This window comes from Falco naumanni, chromosome 4, assembly GCF_017639655.2.
Source record: "Falco naumanni isolate bFalNau1 chromosome 4, bFalNau1.pat, whole genome shotgun sequence".
NCBI lineage: Eukaryota > Metazoa > Chordata > Aves > Falconiformes > Falconidae > Falco > Falco naumanni.
In genome coordinates this window covers 46,024,949-46,042,940 of record NC_054057.1, presented here as the reverse complement: position 1 = coordinate 46,042,940, position 17,992 = coordinate 46,024,949, and the positions used below count along the sequence as shown (strand labels likewise).

At 38.0% G+C, this 17,992-nt stretch overlaps 1 protein-coding gene across 16 annotated transcripts in view; it reads right to left on the bottom strand.

Annotated features, from left to right (window-relative positions):
- Positions 1–17,992, bottom strand: part of SVIL (supervillin) — a 142,678-nt gene that overhangs the window by 34,595 nt on the left and 90,091 nt on the right. For 8 of the 16 annotated variants that reach the window (XR_005827719.1, XM_040593107.1, XM_040593110.1 and 5 more), the window contains 9 exons: positions 17,248–17,331; positions 14,343–15,230; positions 13,842–14,012; positions 13,187–13,221; positions 11,986–12,047; positions 11,483–11,622; positions 9,125–9,377; positions 6,030–6,516; positions 4,222–4,441 (listed from right to left, as the gene is read on the bottom strand). Coding sequence is in view for 15 of the 16 variants with exons in the window: in XM_040593107.1 (XP_040449041.1) it covers positions 4,222–4,441; positions 6,030–6,516; positions 9,125–9,377; positions 11,483–11,622; positions 11,986–12,047; positions 13,187–13,221; positions 13,842–14,012; positions 14,343–15,230; positions 17,248–17,331 (2,340 nt within the window). In the remaining variant the exon portion in view is untranslated. The remainder of the gene's footprint in view (positions 1–4,221; positions 4,442–6,029; positions 6,517–9,124; positions 9,378–11,482; positions 11,623–11,985; positions 12,048–13,186; positions 13,222–13,841; positions 14,013–14,342; positions 15,231–17,247; positions 17,332–17,992) is intronic. The other 8 variants (XM_040593103.1, XM_040593115.1, XM_040593114.1 and 5 more) reach the window with 5 other exon arrangements.

Genomic DNA, 17,992 nt, shown 5'->3' with positions numbered 1-17,992 from the left:
GAAACTCTGAGAAGGAAAGGGTAGGACTGAATAGGTCTAGCTAGAAGCCAAGTTTCAGGCAGCTGCTTCCTGCAAAAATCCAGGGGGTGCAACCATGCTACTGACCTATTCAAAGATGACCAACTGGCCTCAAGGCAGTCATTTGAGAAAAACTGAGAATGCAGAAAACAGTAAATCCACAGAATACAATGGCAGCAAGAATGTTAGTATTCAAGAAAGCAGTTGCTTCCTCTCTTCCTGGCCCGGCAGGCAGTGCTGGCAGGCTTCACATTGCCTGGTTGCTTCATACCTCACAGCACAGGACGAGTAGGGGTGAAGAGGACTCACAATAAGGAGTTGAGGCCATAGTCATTGTTTCCAGAATGCATACAAGATTTCACTGCCCAGAACTAATCTTCTGGAGTGCATCCATGCATGTGTGAAACTGTGGAGGAGACCAAGATGGGACTAAATTGCCACCACGCAGTTGAATTATCTTCAGTAGTTATGTTCTCTCAGGTCAGCTTTGCATAGAAATGATCTGATAATTGAAGCTGAAAGGCATTTTGGTCAGTTGTGGCCTGAGATGGGTTTGTTTTGAAAAATGTCTCTAGCTGCTCAGCATAGCAGGCAGAAAAAAAAAATATTTTTCCCTTTTTTTAACCTGATATTACTGCAGAGTATTTACCCTAGACCTTTGCCCCAAACAGCTTGGTTGATCAGGAAGAGAACATCTAATTCTGATTATGCTTCTGTGTCTCTGAAGACTTTGTTTTGCTTTCTCCTGCCATAAGGATGGATTCATACTAGCCCTCCACTCTTCACTGGTATGAAACAACTCCCTAGAGTGAGAACACATTTGTCTGTTTTGAACAATGAAATCACCACTTAAACTAAACATGTATGCCCTGTATGCCATTGAAAACTTGACTGATGTGTAAAACCTAAAGCCATGAATTACTTTTGAACAATGGAAACAACAATAAAATTAGACTGCCCAGACTGAGCAACAACTGGAGGGCACCTTTCTGTAAGAATAAAGATGCAAGAACTACTGAACTGGTTCACACAAGCAAGCCTACCAGCTACAGTAGCTTAACCCAAAGTAGGCAGCAGTTGATTCTTTGGAAAGTCTGTAAAAATGAGGCAATTATTGGGTCTAACCCTTGGATTTGTTTAAGGCCTGCTGCCTAGTTTCATTGCATACCTTTAGTTTTCTGCTTTAGATAAATATTGAATAATCATTCATTATTTGCTTTCACAGTTCTGTTCATACTACTTTTGCCTTCAAAAGTTCCCTTCCTGATCTGAAAAAAAAGTTTTACTCTTTCCTTGAAAGAAAAAAGCTGCTTATATATCTGCCCATCTTTGACAGCTTGCTCTGCATCCTTCTTTCACCTACTACTGAGATAGAATATCCACCATCAAGATCAGAATCATCGTCATCCCAAAGGTGTCAGGATGGGTTTAAAGCAAAAGCTTTCACCATTGAATGCAAAATGTTGGATTAATACTGAAGGGAAATAGAAACAAGATCTGAACAATGGTTTTGCCTAAATAAGGAGCACTGTATGAAAGGCCTTGGCAAAAGTCCTTGCAAAAAATGTCAAAAACGACACATCTTTCTTCTGTGGCAATATTTTAGTATCTTAGCCTCTAATGTTACCATCAACACAGATTAAACTGGACACAGGTTTGGCTTTCACACATACTCCACTGGCTGTACTTGACCAGGTATTTTCAACTAAATCATAAATCCTGGAGGCTAATATAAGATAAGTAGCTACAAAAAGGAATCCGATTGTTAAAAAGAGTGCATAAAATCACCATAGTGGGGACTAGTCTGCCTAAGAAAGTCTTGCTGTGGCATCCATACATGAAACAAACGAACAAAGAAGTTTGAAAATTAAGTTTAGGCTGGGCTCTTCCTGAGAAGGAATGAATGATGGTAAGAGATTCACCAGAAATTGGAGTTATCTGTAGGTTTTTTGCCAACTTGTAAAGCAGACCTGATAGGGTGGTGTTCTAGCAACCTTGGTCTTTATAAATGCACAAAGACAGGTAGTTACACACAACTGATGCTCCACTTGAAGTTCTCCCAGACATTCCTCTTCCTGAAGGCAAGACAATTAAAAAAAGCTTTCCACCATTCATATACAACATATCAGTGGATTGGCCTAAAACAAAACACAGCCAAGACTATCCAAAGATATAAGACTCTGCTACCTCTCACCTCCAAGCTGTATGTTTACATAAGAGAGGAATACATGTCTTTTCTTCCTTGAAAAATCATTATTTTCATTCTTCCATATAATATAGGTAATTTTGAAATGCCAGGCATGCACTCACTTCACAAGGATAATATTAGTTCAGTAAAGTAAGTCTTTGTGGAAAATCACTTTCATCCAGACCAGTATGCATGCATCCTGCCCAAATATCATTACATCTGTGGAAAAGCTGTTCTTCCATAAGGTGAAAGAATGTCTGACACAGCCAGAAAAATTCACTGGATGGGAAGATGGAGTTAGTGAACGTAAAAGGGGAAAAAAAAATATCCAAAGTGTAATAGTTAATCTTTAGCAGAAATCTTCTTTGAGGTTTATGAATACTTGGCATCAGCAATAGCCAAGCAAAGAAAATAACTGGTTGTAGTTTTTTGTAATTCTGGGCCAAGAAATAGACTACTGAGGTATTTTGGAAGGCTAAAACATTTTGATACCAATTCTGCCCTTTACAGACATTTGTGGAATCAGTATATACAAATTCCTGACAAAGCAGCAGGTATTTTCTTTTGTCAGCTTTGGGGCTGACTAGACAGTCTTGGAGGCCTAACGAAAGCAATTCCAGACTGTGCGACTGACAGTCTTTAACATCAGTTCCTCAAGAGATCAACTCAACTGAAGCATTAAATTTAGGACTGAAACAGCTGCTAATACTTGGATCTTCCCCTCCCTCCAACCTCTTTTTCCTCACCGGGATCAGGGAAGGCAGATAATTTATCACCCATAAACCAGAAGTTACTGGTGTTAAACCTCACCTGTGCAGACAGTTGACATATTTACAGAAGAGGGGTGTAGGGTGGGCGTGGGTGAAGGTTGCTTTGAACAAAGCAACAGCAAACTGAAAAAGGTAAGTATATCCTTCAGAAGGGGGACTAAGACTATAGAGCTGTTGTAGCTGCCCCTGCATGCCCTCTTTATGTTACGGGGATAACAGGGAGTGGGGATGGTCTATAAACGAGGATGACTCACATACCTCCTAGAAATACATGAACGTAAGGAGCATGCTTTGGAATCATGTTTAAAACAAAAGAAGTTAGGAGTTCCTAATATCTCCCCCCCCTCTCACCAAGTAAAGGAAGCCTTTTACACAGCGAAAGTTTAATCAAACAGCTATTTTTATTTATTGGTTCTGTTTTCACTGCAGAAAAACTGAAGTAAAACCAGGCCTATTCGTCAACCTGAATTTTGCAGTTTTACTCACTGGACTGCTACTAGATCTGTTGATGGTTTTGGGCTGAGTTTATCCCCTCAAAGTTTTAACTAAATTAGAATGACTTTTACAAGTACTACAGCAGCTATTGGAGGTCCACCCATGAACTCCTACTGTCCATACAAGCACAGAACACTCAACATTTTGTTTCAGATCAGAATGATCTTGGGCTCAAAAAAATATTTCTAATACTCCCACAAACCTGTCTAACTTATTACCCTTTTAAAACCCCTACAGTAAGTTCTCAGAAGTCAAAATGGCAACCATGTATTTCTGAAGCAGAGGGGGAAACATCACAGAGTCTGTCCCTGACTCCCGGTACCGAGCTTATTTAAAAGCACACACCCAGAGACCAACAGAAAACCAGCTATTAAAAAATTAATCACATTATATCTGTTGTAACTAAAAACGGAACCTGGGGAAGTATATTGAGTATATCAGTATAAATGTAACTAGAACATGTATTTTTACAACTTTCAATTTCTGAACTATTTATTGATTATTCAGGTGGCTCTTTCAAAATCAGATTATCACGTTCTCTTGAACAGTAATTCTCATTCACCACCATCTGCTTTATAAGCATGTCAGGCAGATTAGCTGCATGTTTCTGCTGTTAGTATTTGACATCTAATAAAGGCTAATAATCACCACTTAGCTTTTTCAGAAACAGGTTTAAAGCTTCTTTTTATACCATCTGTCTAATGATTGTATTAATAGAGATCATTTTAAAGGAAAGTGAAATTTAAGTACCTTTCTTTAATTGACATCGTTTTGTTGGAATTATCAAGGACATCCTCAGTTGTTTGTGCTTTGTTCTCTCCAACTGAAAACATCTCAGAGGAATTCTTATAAAATTTGCCTTCCAATTGTTCAGAGAGCTCCTGAAGTCTACAGGATGCCACAGCTGCAGTTTGCGAAACTGTCCTCATTGCTGATGTGCTGGTGAGTTCAGAAGTAGGCTCAGCATGGTCTGCCCATTCAAAAGAGAAGTGCTGAATTAGACTTAGTGCTGTTCTGAAACATATTTTACATTACTAACACTGAAGCAGCAAATCTGTTTTTTAATATTCAAATCACATGCTACCCTAACAGAAAAAAAATCTCTGGCTGAACTACAGTACAAAGATTATTTGTGCAGTATTATCTGCTGCATAGACTGGCCATTTGTGACCGAGGCTCACACGAAGCCACTGAATATCATGTTCAATATACAATTCTGAACTTCACATGGAAGAGGCACAAACGGCTGCTCCTGTCATCACACCGACAGGATAACAAATGGACAGATGCAAGTAAGAGTGGAACACAGAGCAGGAGAACATAAGCAGACAAAATTTAAGTAAGAAATTAACTTATTGGTAAAGTAGCTTAATGCATAAGTAGCATACTAGGAGGGCATTTAATAACTTAATAAAGGTATTTTTTTCTAGGAGGGTGTTGGGGGCTTATTTGGTTTTGTTTTTTCAAGCAGCAATTAACCCACAGGAAAAACTGCCTTGACGAAAGATAAATGCACCATTACAGTTATCCTTAAGGAAATAAATGATCTTCGTTTTTCTTTTTGAAATTTTACAAGCACAATGCCCCCTCTGATACACAACTGCTCTTGTTTTATCCCAGTCTCCATCTTTCCTGCAGTCACCGAAAGTTAATTGGATAGAACAGACACTGCTTTTGAGGAATGTAGACAGAACTATACCCTCCTCCCTACACTTGTTTGAAGACCATTAAATTAAAAATAAATTAACTTCACAGAATGAAGACAAAAATGTTTCTAGCACTACAGGGTACTGTGGTCCTGTATCCCATCAAAATAAAACAGAAAATTAATACAACATCCTTCTGAATTCAAGCAAATAGAAGGGTTTTATGCAATGACCAAACTGACTATTTCGAAAGCACCTTATTTAAAGACGGGTAAGTTTACTTGTTAAGTCTGAATTACGCTGTGCATATAGAAATGTAGTTGCTCTGAGAATTACTTTTTTTATATTGTCACCATTTTGAAGACAAAATAATAGTTTTGCAAAATTAGTTATCTGAAAATTATCTGCTACTAACTACATATACACATATATAGCTAATATGTAACTATACATGCATAAGAACGCAATAGTTAAGAGTAGATGCTTAACCCAGAGCAGCAAGTTTAGTTTGTTCAGCATTTTGGAGGGCAGTGGCAAGGACAAAAGCAGAAAGGATAAATCTTAGCTTCAGCATATAATACCACTTCTTTCAAAGTAAGAAAATTTGAATAAAATTGAGCCATCTTTAAAGGCTGAAGGATTGAAAGAATAACAAAGAAAAGTGTATTTGTAAAACTTAAGATTTCACGGGTAATTCTCTAATTTTAAGTGGTGTTAAAAAAATGAAACATAACCAGCCTTGATAATGCTTGAAATAAAGACTTTTAAACTAGAGAAACACCACCGTTTGCTGAATGAGACTACTACAAGAGCAACTATATATTGCAACTCTTTGCCATGTCTTTCTTTTCATAACACTTTCCAAATCCATCTTTTCCTCAAAGGACTGGCCTTCTTTAACTTCCTTTTTACCTTGCATGCCAGTAGTGATTTCCTTCTGTTCAAGAGGCTGAAAAAGTGCTTGTGAACTAAACAGTTCCATGCTGCCCTTCCTCAGGAAGCTGTATGTTGTCTCTTTATGGTAGTCTCCTGTTTTTTCAGGAACAGGATGTGTGGTTTCTTCCTCAAAGGAGCTGTACTTTGTAATTTCATTAGCTTCATGTGCTAGAAACCTCTTTCTCTCTTCTTCATGCTTCACTGATGCTCTTTTACTTTCTAGTGCTTCTGTTGAGGGCTGCCACTGTTCTGACTTCTGTGTGCGTTTTCCTGAAGAGTCCAAGTTTTCTGCTGAAGAGTGGAATCTCAAATCAGCTCTAGTGGTAGCACTCATGCTTCCATCACCAGCTGGCTTCATGTGCAGGTCTCCAGCATGCAATGAAGAAAGGGCAGATGCCATTGTTGAAACCGACATTGCAACTGCAGTTGACAGGGGAGTAATTTTTCCACTTTCATTTTGTACCTATGCACAAAAAACAAACAAACAAACAAAAAGGGACCTAAGGATTTAAAAGCTCCGAAATCATCAATTCCTGAAAACAGTCTAATCGTATCAGAGGTATCCTTCTTTATGAATGTAGTGCTCTATAAATACAGACTAGAAACACATATGGAAAGCAACAATGCCCCCACAATTTGGCTGCAGGCAGATTATTCCACCCAGAGAAGAAATGACTGCATGTGAACAGCAACATCTTTAGTAATAAAGGGTGTGTGTGTAGCATGCAACGCAATGTTGTGTCAGGGCTCCATAAAAAGGCTCATACTGGCATGGTACTGTGAAGCACTGGGGAAAGAAATTAGTTCAGGTTCCAGACACCGGATGACATGCCATGTGCCCAAGCTAATCAACTCTGCATCTCAGCAAGACTAATTAGCTTTGGCACAGCTCTGCTCTGATACGGTTATACAGCTTCCAGCTCTGGAGCTAGCTCAGCGCCAGAGAGAGATTCTGCTCTGTGCTGTCCTACATAGAGCAGACATTCCTGACGTTTCTGCCACATAAATCACCTTCATGCAGGACTGTTAGTCTTTTTCAAATATAAACATTGGCTGTCATGTACACCTCTGAGCAAAGTATTTGAATCTTAGAAACATATTAAAAAACCTTAAAAAAACTCCAAATTTGCTTTTCCAGCCTCCACAGTGGAAAAGCTAATCTTTTCTACTCTTCTAAAACAATAATTTTGTGAAGTTTTCCTACAGAAAGTTAAGAAGCAAAATTTTTCTGAAATGCAGAGCTTGGCTTTGCCTTCTCCAAAGGAGACAAAAGCTATGAAAGAAACTGAAAATTATGCCTTCATACACATCAAGAGAGGCTTTTTTGTTGTTTTTTTAAACTGCAGGGCTAGAGAACAACATGCAAAAGGAATAGACAAAAATCACACCAGTAGGAGGAAATCAACTGAAAACTTAAAATGCACGTGCAAATTCCATAAAGCATGGCCAATAGTTATTCATTAAACAAATGGGAAAGCAGAGCAATGACTATTTTGCTAGCTCAATGATTCCAAAGAAAGAATAAGAAAATAGTTACCAGTTTACTCTTTTTCCATTGCATCTATCAGAATCAGAAATTTAGAAGAGATCAGCAAAGAGATTTCAGCTTTAATTACAAGATATTTACATTTGCAAAATATTTTGGGAACATAACTTCTAGTTATCCCTTTTGATACCTTCTGTTTCTTCCTAGAAAAAATGTAACTGCATCTCAAAACATCCCAACACTACAAATAAACGGTTCACTACAGAAAGTCTTTTTGAAAATATATTCCTATCAAGCCTGGTTCAGAGTCAACTCCGGGTTGTTTTGCTAGGTTCAGAAAGAGATGACAAAACATGCTTCCTCTGCGTTTCCTTCCTTGAAGAGCGAGTTTGTTCTGCAAAAGTCTGACAAACTAATGTGAATGTCACTTGTTCCCACCTTCTTCAGCCCATTTCTGTTGATCACCTTCCTGGCCCTCGAACAAGTTAGTGACACACTCTTTAATATTAAAGAGGCCAGGCTGCGACAGTGGGTGGCATGTGGAAAATGAATGGAAAGAGAACTATGTAAGGTTTTGAAACCTTGTTAAAATTAATTTGCCAAATATTTACTACTACTTCATGCCTAAGTAAAGTAAGCATAAAGAAAAATTATATATCTGGACACCTTTGCACCAATAGTTAGAGAAATCCTGCCTTTTCACTATTCCATTATTATAATACGGAAAAGGTAACATCATGATTGAAGCATATAGGAAGAGAAGAACAGGAACTTTCTAACACTCTGATGGATCCAAATCCCTAGAAATACAACATGCATAGGAGTTGTGCTTCACTGTTAAAGTGATTTCTTTTAAAGCTGTAATACTAAGAGACTGATGTTTCTGCTGTTGTGAACATCAGCTCTGAAAGACTGCTGCTGAGCCATCTTATACTCAAACTTCACTAAAAAGCCAGTCCTTTTCAGTTCCAATTATATGAAGGATACCAGAACAGGAAGCCCAATTCCACTGCACATAGTAAATAATTTCATTTTGACTATGACCTTCTAAATTTCAAATGTATTCTGCATTTGCAGGGGGAGGTGGGAAAGAAATCTATCCCCACTCCCGGATGAAAATGACAAAACATGTCCTGACTAATAATGGAAACACTTTCAGTGCTTACAGGAGAGAGTCTGAAAGTTACACATGACAAGCTCCAAAATTCCCTGAAAATACATCTAAAGCACTATGACACGTGTCACAGTTTTTACCCCTTTGGTCAGGAATTTACTTTTAAAAGACATATAATACTCTGCCAGAAAAGACAGGCACTGCAAAAGGTACAGCGTACACTAATCAGGAAAATGATACACTCTTGAATTACTTAAAAAAGAAAAACACATCAATGAAGTTGAACATTTTAGAGGATGTTGTTCCTCAGTGTCAGAAGACTGCTTCTTGACAAGCTTTTTCCTGCTAATATGTCATGACCCCAATGTGTAGCTCAGAGAAAGAAAAGACCAGTTGTTACAGCATCTTACACTTGAAGTTGTTTTCTCCAATAAAAAGAAACAAATGAAAAAGAGCTAAGACTGCACTTACCTGCTCAACTTCTCCAAGAGTGACTGGCTGAGTCTGGTAACGAGCATTCATTCTCCTGTGCCTAATATCTCCTCGACTCCTTGTGGAGATGGCCCTGGATACTGGTTGAGACAGTTTGTTAAACAAAGCCATCTTTTCTGCCAAACTTAAGGTGGAAGAATCTGGTTCATCAGACTGATCTTGCCCCATAGCCTCTTTGGCTGCTCTTATCTCTTCTTTAGCTAAAATTTTTTGGTGTGCTGATGCCTGCAAGCTGAAGAAACAGAACTGAAAATGAGTATTGAAGAAGCCATTATGAAATTTTAAAATCTCAACCTGACAGAAGCAGAAGAACTGCACATGAAGCACAATAGCCAATGTAATACAGCCGCCTAAGTGGTTATGCAGTGGTTCAACATTGGCATGATGAATTCCAATTCAACAGCTGAAGATTTAAAAAAAGTTAAACTTTCATTCACAAATTCATTTGATTATGGCACAACAATTTTTTAAAAGGGGAACTCAAGACTGAAGAGAGACTTTTCAGACCAATCTCTTTATACAGAATATAAAGGTATGGAGAGACATTAAAGATGCCTGCTGTAGGACAAACATGGGTCCTACAGTTCAATTTATGTAAAAATCAATTTTATTAGAAAGAACTTGTGGACCACGTATGATAAAAACATTTAAAAGATGGATTTAAACTCCAAATTAAGTGCTGCTTTTTGGTTAGCATAAATTGTAGTGCCTCTTATAATTTTAAGTGGAACAGAATTTAGACTGTCTTTTGAGTTATTTCGGGTAACTCAAAACCAAAAAAATAGTTTTGTAATATACTCCATTAATTTTGAAGATCGTTTGACCAATGCTGAAGGCAGACATATTCATTCATAAAAGCTGTAACTGCGTTTGTCTCTACAATATTATATTTCATTCACCTCTACAATAATATAATTTATGGAGTTAGTACTATTATCTTTTTTTTTTCCCCGTCTCATTCAGAACAGACAAACAGTATTCTGCATCTTTACCTATAGGTGGTGCAATTTCTTATCTTTCCTTTAATTTTGCAAGCTAAAAAAAATAAAATATATATATATATATGTAGAGACAGAGAAAGAGGGTATGTACTTCTTGTGAAATCAAGCACCCAGCTTTGGTATTTTCATTACAAGATGACATTACTGTGTAAAAAAAAAACAACAAAAAAAACCAAGAGCAAAGAGGGTTCTGCTAGGTTTTCTCACATGCAAATTCATTTCTTTCACAAAGAAGAATATGCTTCTGGAACAGGTAAGTGTGGTTAGAAAGGTTCTGAAAACAGATGCTTGACAAAAAAAAAGCTGCATTGTTTTATCATGCAAACATAAATGACGCTGGCAAATGTTTTAAATATTCTTGAAATGAGTATTGACTTGACACATTGAAAAGGCATTCAAAACTTTAAAGATGCATCTGCTATTGAGGAATCTTGTGCTCCATGTAACATGCATGTTTATCCCGCCCAGTACCTGATAGGTTGTACAGTGCTCTTAACTACAGTGGGACTAGGTACTCTTGTCACTACTGTGTGGGTATTCACAGAACGTGAAGCAGGGGTAGATTCACTTTAAAGAATTGCCAAGGAGGGAAAATTCACAGGGAGAGAGAAGAAAAAAGCATTAAGAAAAGCAATACATTAAGTGTTAACTACAGAAAAGACCAAAACCAAACCAAACCAAAACAGAAAAAAGCCAAACAGCAATGATTTTTTAATTAACTGAGTTATATGCTGCGACCTTTGCAAAATATCTTCAAATACTTTCAAAGAACTAAAGACCTAGAGGAGCAAACAGGTTGTCTATTGAAGTTACTCTTTACCCATAACATAAGCTATCTTTTAGTAGATTATTAGGTGAAAATCATTCACCTTTGTTTAATTTTCCCAAAAAATTGCTTTTAGTTTTTCAGGAAAATTTCATGAGGTATGACCAGTGTGCAAGAAATCTATTTTCAAAAAGTATCTTTGAGATTTCAGAGTGTAAAAGTTTTTCCACAATACAAATATACATTGCTTAAGAAATTGTGCCATTTCCCTCAGCACAATGTATTTTTTTTTATTTGAGTTACAAACCAATGCTATGATTAATCCCATTTACCTGATCTACAGGTGCATAAGCTTTCTACCAAATTACAGTCATACAAGTTATGCTTTACTAGTCCCTCTACTTCTAAAAAGGAATTTCAATATAGTTTCCATTGTGGTTCTCAAGGAAGTTGGCCCTTAACAATAAGTGTTTTCCTTGTTACAAAGTTGTAAATAACACATATATAGAACTTACTCCCAGATTTAAAAGCAGGAACCAAATTTAGAGCCAACACATGTACAATACTTACGTAGCTGCAATGACCACTTCCTCACTGGTAATTGGTTGCGTGTGTGATCTATCCTGCAAACGCCGCAGTCTTCTCTCTACTGCTGAACTTCTTGTAGGTGGTTTAGGAATATTTTTCATTTCAAATGATTTCTCCATTTCCTAAGAAGACATATATCATAATTAAAACCAGGGAAGAAAGTTCTAAAACAGTACTTTCTTTTTAGCTTTCCTGCATGCAAAGTAGTAAATTTCCCAAATGCCCATCTCTGAATTAGGAGGAAATAATTGCACAGTAGGTATCACAGAGTTAAAACTAACTACACATCTCTCTACATTACATTCTTAAAGAAGACTTTCGAGCAACAGGTCTACTGTATAGATACGTGAGATGAAGTAAAAAAAGTTATGTAGCTTGGACTTGGTCAACTGCATTACAATTCACTCTAACGCACTTTGGGCTCTTCAGCATCTTGTACATGAAATGTTTAACTCAGCCTTCTGTTAAGAGAATGTAATACTTACTCTAAAAAGCAGCCTCTTTGCAGCTACGCTTAGTTTGGCTCGGTCATCCAATTTCTCTTCATCTACACAAAGGAACAAAGGAGACTGGATATAAGGAATCAAGTTCCTATTAAGTGCAAGGGGTTTTTTGACTAAATGATTTTTGAGCTCCTCAGAAGTTATGTTTTACTAAGTTAAGAAGCACCACCAGCAAATAAGATGGCTGTTCCTCCCTTTTAACAAAAGACTTATCATGAACCAAATTGTTTAAACTTTACTTCTTTTTACACATACTGCATCAGAGGAAAATCCTTAACATGATTTGAGAACAAAAGACTTGTCTTCAATACTTTCACGTGCTTTCAAGTTATCCAAGTAACTTTTTATGATAATCAAACTTAATATATCTATGATAACACATGAACTATGAAAAGAATTAGATTGAAAGACTTTCTTAAGGGTTAGTATTCATCCTGCTTTGTAGAATGTCTGTTTTCTACTAATTGAACCTACAAAATGGTCTCTTCTGGAAGCGCTGGTCATTCTGTTTACCACCTTGTGTCCCCATTATTCAGAGGCTCAGCTGGTATCCTTAGGAGCTGAAATCAGCATCCTCCAGATCCAAGAGCCAGCATCTCAAAGCTGCAGAGAATATCAGCTTTCAAATAGCATAAAGCATTAAATCTAAATTTAGTTACTCATGAGATTACCGACTTAATTTGTGACACACTTGCCGAGAGTGACAAGAGGGAAAGAGAAGCAAGATGGCAGACTGATTTATATAATTTAATAACCAATGCCTTTGCAGCCTCCTTAGCTAGAAAATGTTACTAATAAGTTTCACACTGTAGTAAAGGGTTTTTTAGTTATTTATGTAGTTATTAGTCCTAGAGTGCTGATTAAAATGTGTGTGGGTTTTTTTCCTCACCAAGTAGCTTATTTATTGTCTAAATCAGGAAAAAAACCCCAACTATATTGAAAAATAACAAGCCATTCCCCCTCTTAACTTCCATACATAGTTCAGTATCCACAGAAAGACTTTTGGACTTAAATGAATTTGAAATCAAGTCTGTAGTAAACACAACCCAAGGAAAAATGATACTTCCAACATATTATAGGTAATGATAGCTATTTTCAAGTGGACTTCTTTGCATTATCAAATAATTATTCAGTTAAAACATTTGCTCCCATTTCTTCCTAAGAAAATAATGTAGTAACATACCTTCAGCAGTTGGTATTTCTGCACTCAGAATTGACCTAGCAAAAAATTATCAAACAGAAGGAAGTTAGTTGGAAATGAGACATAAAAAAAATTAAATGCAAACTCCATCTGAAATAGCAGGACCTCAAAAGTCTTAGGAATAGGAAAACTATCTATTATTCAAGTTTCAACAGTTCCTACTTTGACATCCCTTAATAAAGCAGAAAGGCAAGCAATTGCAGCCAAACTTAAATACAGTACACAAAAATGATTTCCAGTTCATCTTGCTGAAGTTAAAAGTCTAAGATTTGCTGCCCACTCTTTTAACATAAAATGTGTAGCTTTGGTTGTTTACAAAAAAGTAAACAATAAGGCAGAGTAGATTTTTTCCTTCAAATAAAACCAAAAGCATTTATCATTAGACAGAACCTGACAGCTGTAATACCTTAAGATGATTCACTGATCACCATTTTACATTGGGGAGATTTTCAACAAATTGGTTTTGTCAGTGATGTTTTGGGTTTTATGTCATAAGAGGCTATAACAAATACTTGATTGTTTTTAAAGAGAAACAATAAACTTGCAAAATGTTTATGTTAACAAATGAGCATCTCTTCACAAGCTTGTTCGTGTCTACCTGCACCGGAACACTACACAGAGCTACGTGTGTGCCTACCTATCTGTCTCCTTTCGTTCTGCTGACGTTATAGGTTGAGTTTTAAATCTCTCAGAAGTCTTTCTATTTTCACCAGGAGAAAAATAGCGCCTCGGCCTTCGTGGCCCTCTTTCACGGTCACCATTGGCAGACAAAGTGCTGCCTGCTGTTGCCATCTCAAACCGAGATTCACTTTTAAACCACATGATAGAAAGTGCATAGAAAAGAAAATAGAAGAGAGAAGTAAAGCATAGATGTAAGCATCTCAAAATTCACTAGAGATCACTCTGCATGCTCCTCCAGCAACATGCACAGACGTACACATTCCAGCTACCCCACATCACAACTTGCGCTAGCAAGCAGAAGCACAAAAGCAGGATTCAGACCACCTCAGCCTCCAGTACACACCGGTGAGAGCCAAGCTGTGTGCTTTAAGTGCTGAACACAACTGCTGTTGAGTGTGTAATTTTTTGCTAAGGACGTGCAAATTTCACACGAAAATACGTCTGAAATGTCACCTACAGTTCCGTTTTCTTGTTGGCATTAGCAGTCTCCAGAAAGACATTACGGAGCTGGGCAACAGAGACTTTTGTGTCAACCATGCCAATCTCACCGTTTGGTGCATTTGCTTCCGTGCTCTCCTTACATTTAAAAGCTTCTAGCTTAGGAGCCACAGTATAGTCCGACACTGAGCGAGTCAGGACTTTATGCTTTGCGGTCGACACTTTCCGAACAGGAGTTTTTGCCTTGGCAGGCTGCGATACAGACCCACTCTGTATGTACATAACAGCTTCGCTCCTTTCTATATTCTCAGAGGTCTTAAACTGCTGCTCAGGAGCCTGCCTCTTATTGCACTCCAGCTCTCTCTGAACTTCTGAGTTAACTTTGAGCTTGCTTGCGAAAGAGGAACTCCCCACAGGGGTATCGAATTCTCCTCCTCCAAAAAGGCCTTCATGGTTCTTCCCTTGCTTGCGAATCTCAGAGGGCAAAATTGGTCTTCTGCCTTTGGAAGCCTGTTCACCCTCCAAGGAATCCTCTTCATCGGGCTTTGCTCCATAACCAAGTGCCTCTTTCTTTTCACTCTCTGATACAGTGGCCGCTGACGATTTTGTTAAGAGGCTAACACCGTCTGGTAGGAGAGGGCTGCCAACAGAGTTGTTTGCTGGTTCTTCTGTTGCCATCAGCTGAGCTGTGTGAGCAGTGCCAGCAGGCTGAATATAGCCATGTATTGGTTGGCGGACTGAACTGATGGGCTGATTTATAACCCTATCAAAGGCAGATGTTTCTGTCTGAAGAGGCATGTAGTGGGCTGGCACTGGATGGGATTTTCTGTGAGATACTGTGTCTGTGACAAGTTCAGGGCTTCCACGAGCACTTTCCTCTTTCACCAGTTTCTCTCTAACTTTTACTCTTTAAGAAAGAAAAAGGATTAAAGCTGTGAACAGCAATACCCAAGCTGGGAAGGAACACAGACACCTACTGTGGGCACAGACAGCAACATCGTATTAAAATAAAAAGCAATCAATACATAAAAGAAAGCAATCTTACGATGCAACCCCTTCCTCCCCCTGTCCCCAATTCTTAGCAGTAACATTGCTCAAAAACATTCAAGTGATTCACACGCCCTCAAACATGCACGACTCCTGAGAAGGTAACTGAGCAAGCTCTGAAAACGTACAGCATGTTCCCATGAGGTCACAACTGTGTGTGTCGAACAGCACATACCCATAGCCTCAAACAAACAAGATGATCAAAACTGCTTTCTATGTTATGGAAGTGTTAGGTTCAGCCTGAAATGCAAATTTCCTTGGCAGTCACATGTGTAGTCAGATTTCTGAATATACCTAAATACTGGACAGCTTACATCATACTAAGAGGCTGTTCCATTGGGGAAAGGGACGAAAACCCACATTGTTACATTCACCTAGCCCTTCAGAGGTTTTGCCAGAGACATTTTTACTTGAGCTTTTGTGTATCATGCAAGAAATGTTACATTTAGTATAACCTGTTTCAGTATGTGACAATAAATGTTGAAAGTGCAAGCCTTAAAGCCGGAAGTGACGCTATGGATGGCTGTTGCTCTTCAGAGGGCTTGCAGGGGAGAAAAGTATTAAAAAAAAAAAAAGGAACAAACCCCCACCCAAAAACAGGCATTCTGTTTTACAATGTTTCCTTACATTCTAACATGCAAAACTGACAGGAATGTTCCCAAAAGTTACCTTACTTCAGTGTATTTTCTGCAATCACCTCTAGACTCGTGTAACGTCCATGCAAAACAGAGTCTTACTCTACCTTTAGACACTTCATTAACTGCTGCACTAGTGGAAGGCAAGCATGTGCAGCCGGAGGCTCTATGGCTACAACTGCAGGCAAGCTCTCCAGCAGTTCTACAGCTACGTCAAGTGTTCAGACAGCTTATAGGGCGAGCGTGGGTAAATACTGCATACACAATATTAAAAATTAAACCTCTGTACTTCCTCCTGTCCCACATGGGTATAAACAAAGATTTTAATTCTGAGGAAGGAAAGAAACTCAAGCACCACAGGAGACCAGCTTTTTATTTGAAAGCAAGCAGTCCATCTGAAAGTATGTGCAATTCCAGGCTTGCTACCAAAAGACATTTTGGAGTTTACATTATTTTTAAAAAAGCAAAATTTAGGAAAAAAGGCAAATTAATAGAGAATAAGCCAGGACATCCAAAGTTATCTGAAACACCACCGTTTCTAATATTTTGGTGTTTCTTATCCCTAAGGATCAGTGCACTTAATCAGGGAAACTTCTCAAAGTTAAGCACAGAAAGTGTGTTCAGTTTGAAAAAGTGATTCTTTAAACAACATGTAGCAAGCATTCTCCAGAACATCCACACTGATGTTAGTACTGGGTTATAAGAATTACTTTAATCAGAATAATGGAAAAAGAGTCTTCCTGCAATGCTTCTCATGGTGGGCTAACTGCATGTGTGACCAAAATGGGAGAAAGCAGCTGCTTGTAGCTCTGATCAAGATCTTGCTTTACTTTTCAATATTTATTTTTTTTTTACTTCTCTTGTACCTCTCCTTTAATATTCAAGGAATACATTGTAGGAAATGCTAAGATAGAATGGTGTGTGGTATAAAAATCTGCTGCTTTGCAGAGTACAAAGCGGAACAAAGAAGTTATAAAAATCAATGGGAGCCACAATGACAGTGTCTATGGAAGAAGCTAGGGGCATTTTTACTTTATCAAAATACCAATCAGTTGTAAGTTACAGTAAAAGCAGGTGCTTCAGAAAAGTTTCAGCAGCTGTTTATCCACAAGAAACAATGCTTTCTAACTTGCTGCTGTTAAAGGAAAATTAAAGGCAAATGTTAAATGAAGACAGAGTAAAGGGAAAGAAAGGGCAGGTTTGTAGTCTGATTGTTAGCCACACAGTTATGTTTCAGGATACCTGGAGGGCCAGCTGATAAGTGAAGGTGTGTCCCCTTCCGAATCTTTCTGAAGAAACCATTCAGGTTTTGCTTTCCCTGCACTACTACAGAAAACAGAACTTCAGGTAATTTTTGAGATTTCAACACATACTCCCATTTTTTCTCCCAATCTTCCCACCCCACTGATTTTTTTTTTCCTAATTACTCAATTACAGAGGACTGTTCAGGAAAACAAAAGCACAGCAGGTTAATCAAATTGAAAGGTGATAAACTGAAAAACCCTATCATTTTCATTCCATAAACAACTAAAATGTGTTCAGAATGTTAAATACTCTGCAAAGGTAACTTTACCAAGTGTGTTTTGTCCAGAATTTGAGAAGTGAAAGCAACTATGCATTTTTTTTATTTTTTTTTACCATTTGCCACTGGAGGTCCGTTTGAGTGTTTATGTAAGGACACCTGGAAAAGTTGCTAAAGCCATTCCTTTAATTTGTAGTTTAAAGTGGTAAAGACCACTGGGTCCAAAATGAAGTAGTTATATGAATTTAATTAATGTAGAAATTCAGATGGCTATATCATATTTCCTAAGAAATTCTCAGGAGCATCTGGAACTGCTCTGTCCTTTTGTAGCCCTGTATCACAAAAGCTTCAGAAATGCAAACCCAGTCAGCTCAAGTAAAACATGCCGTGTCACTGAGGGACAGGGGAAAGGCAAAAGCTTAAAAAACTAAGTAACCCCTATTTGATCATGTCTTGACTTTATTC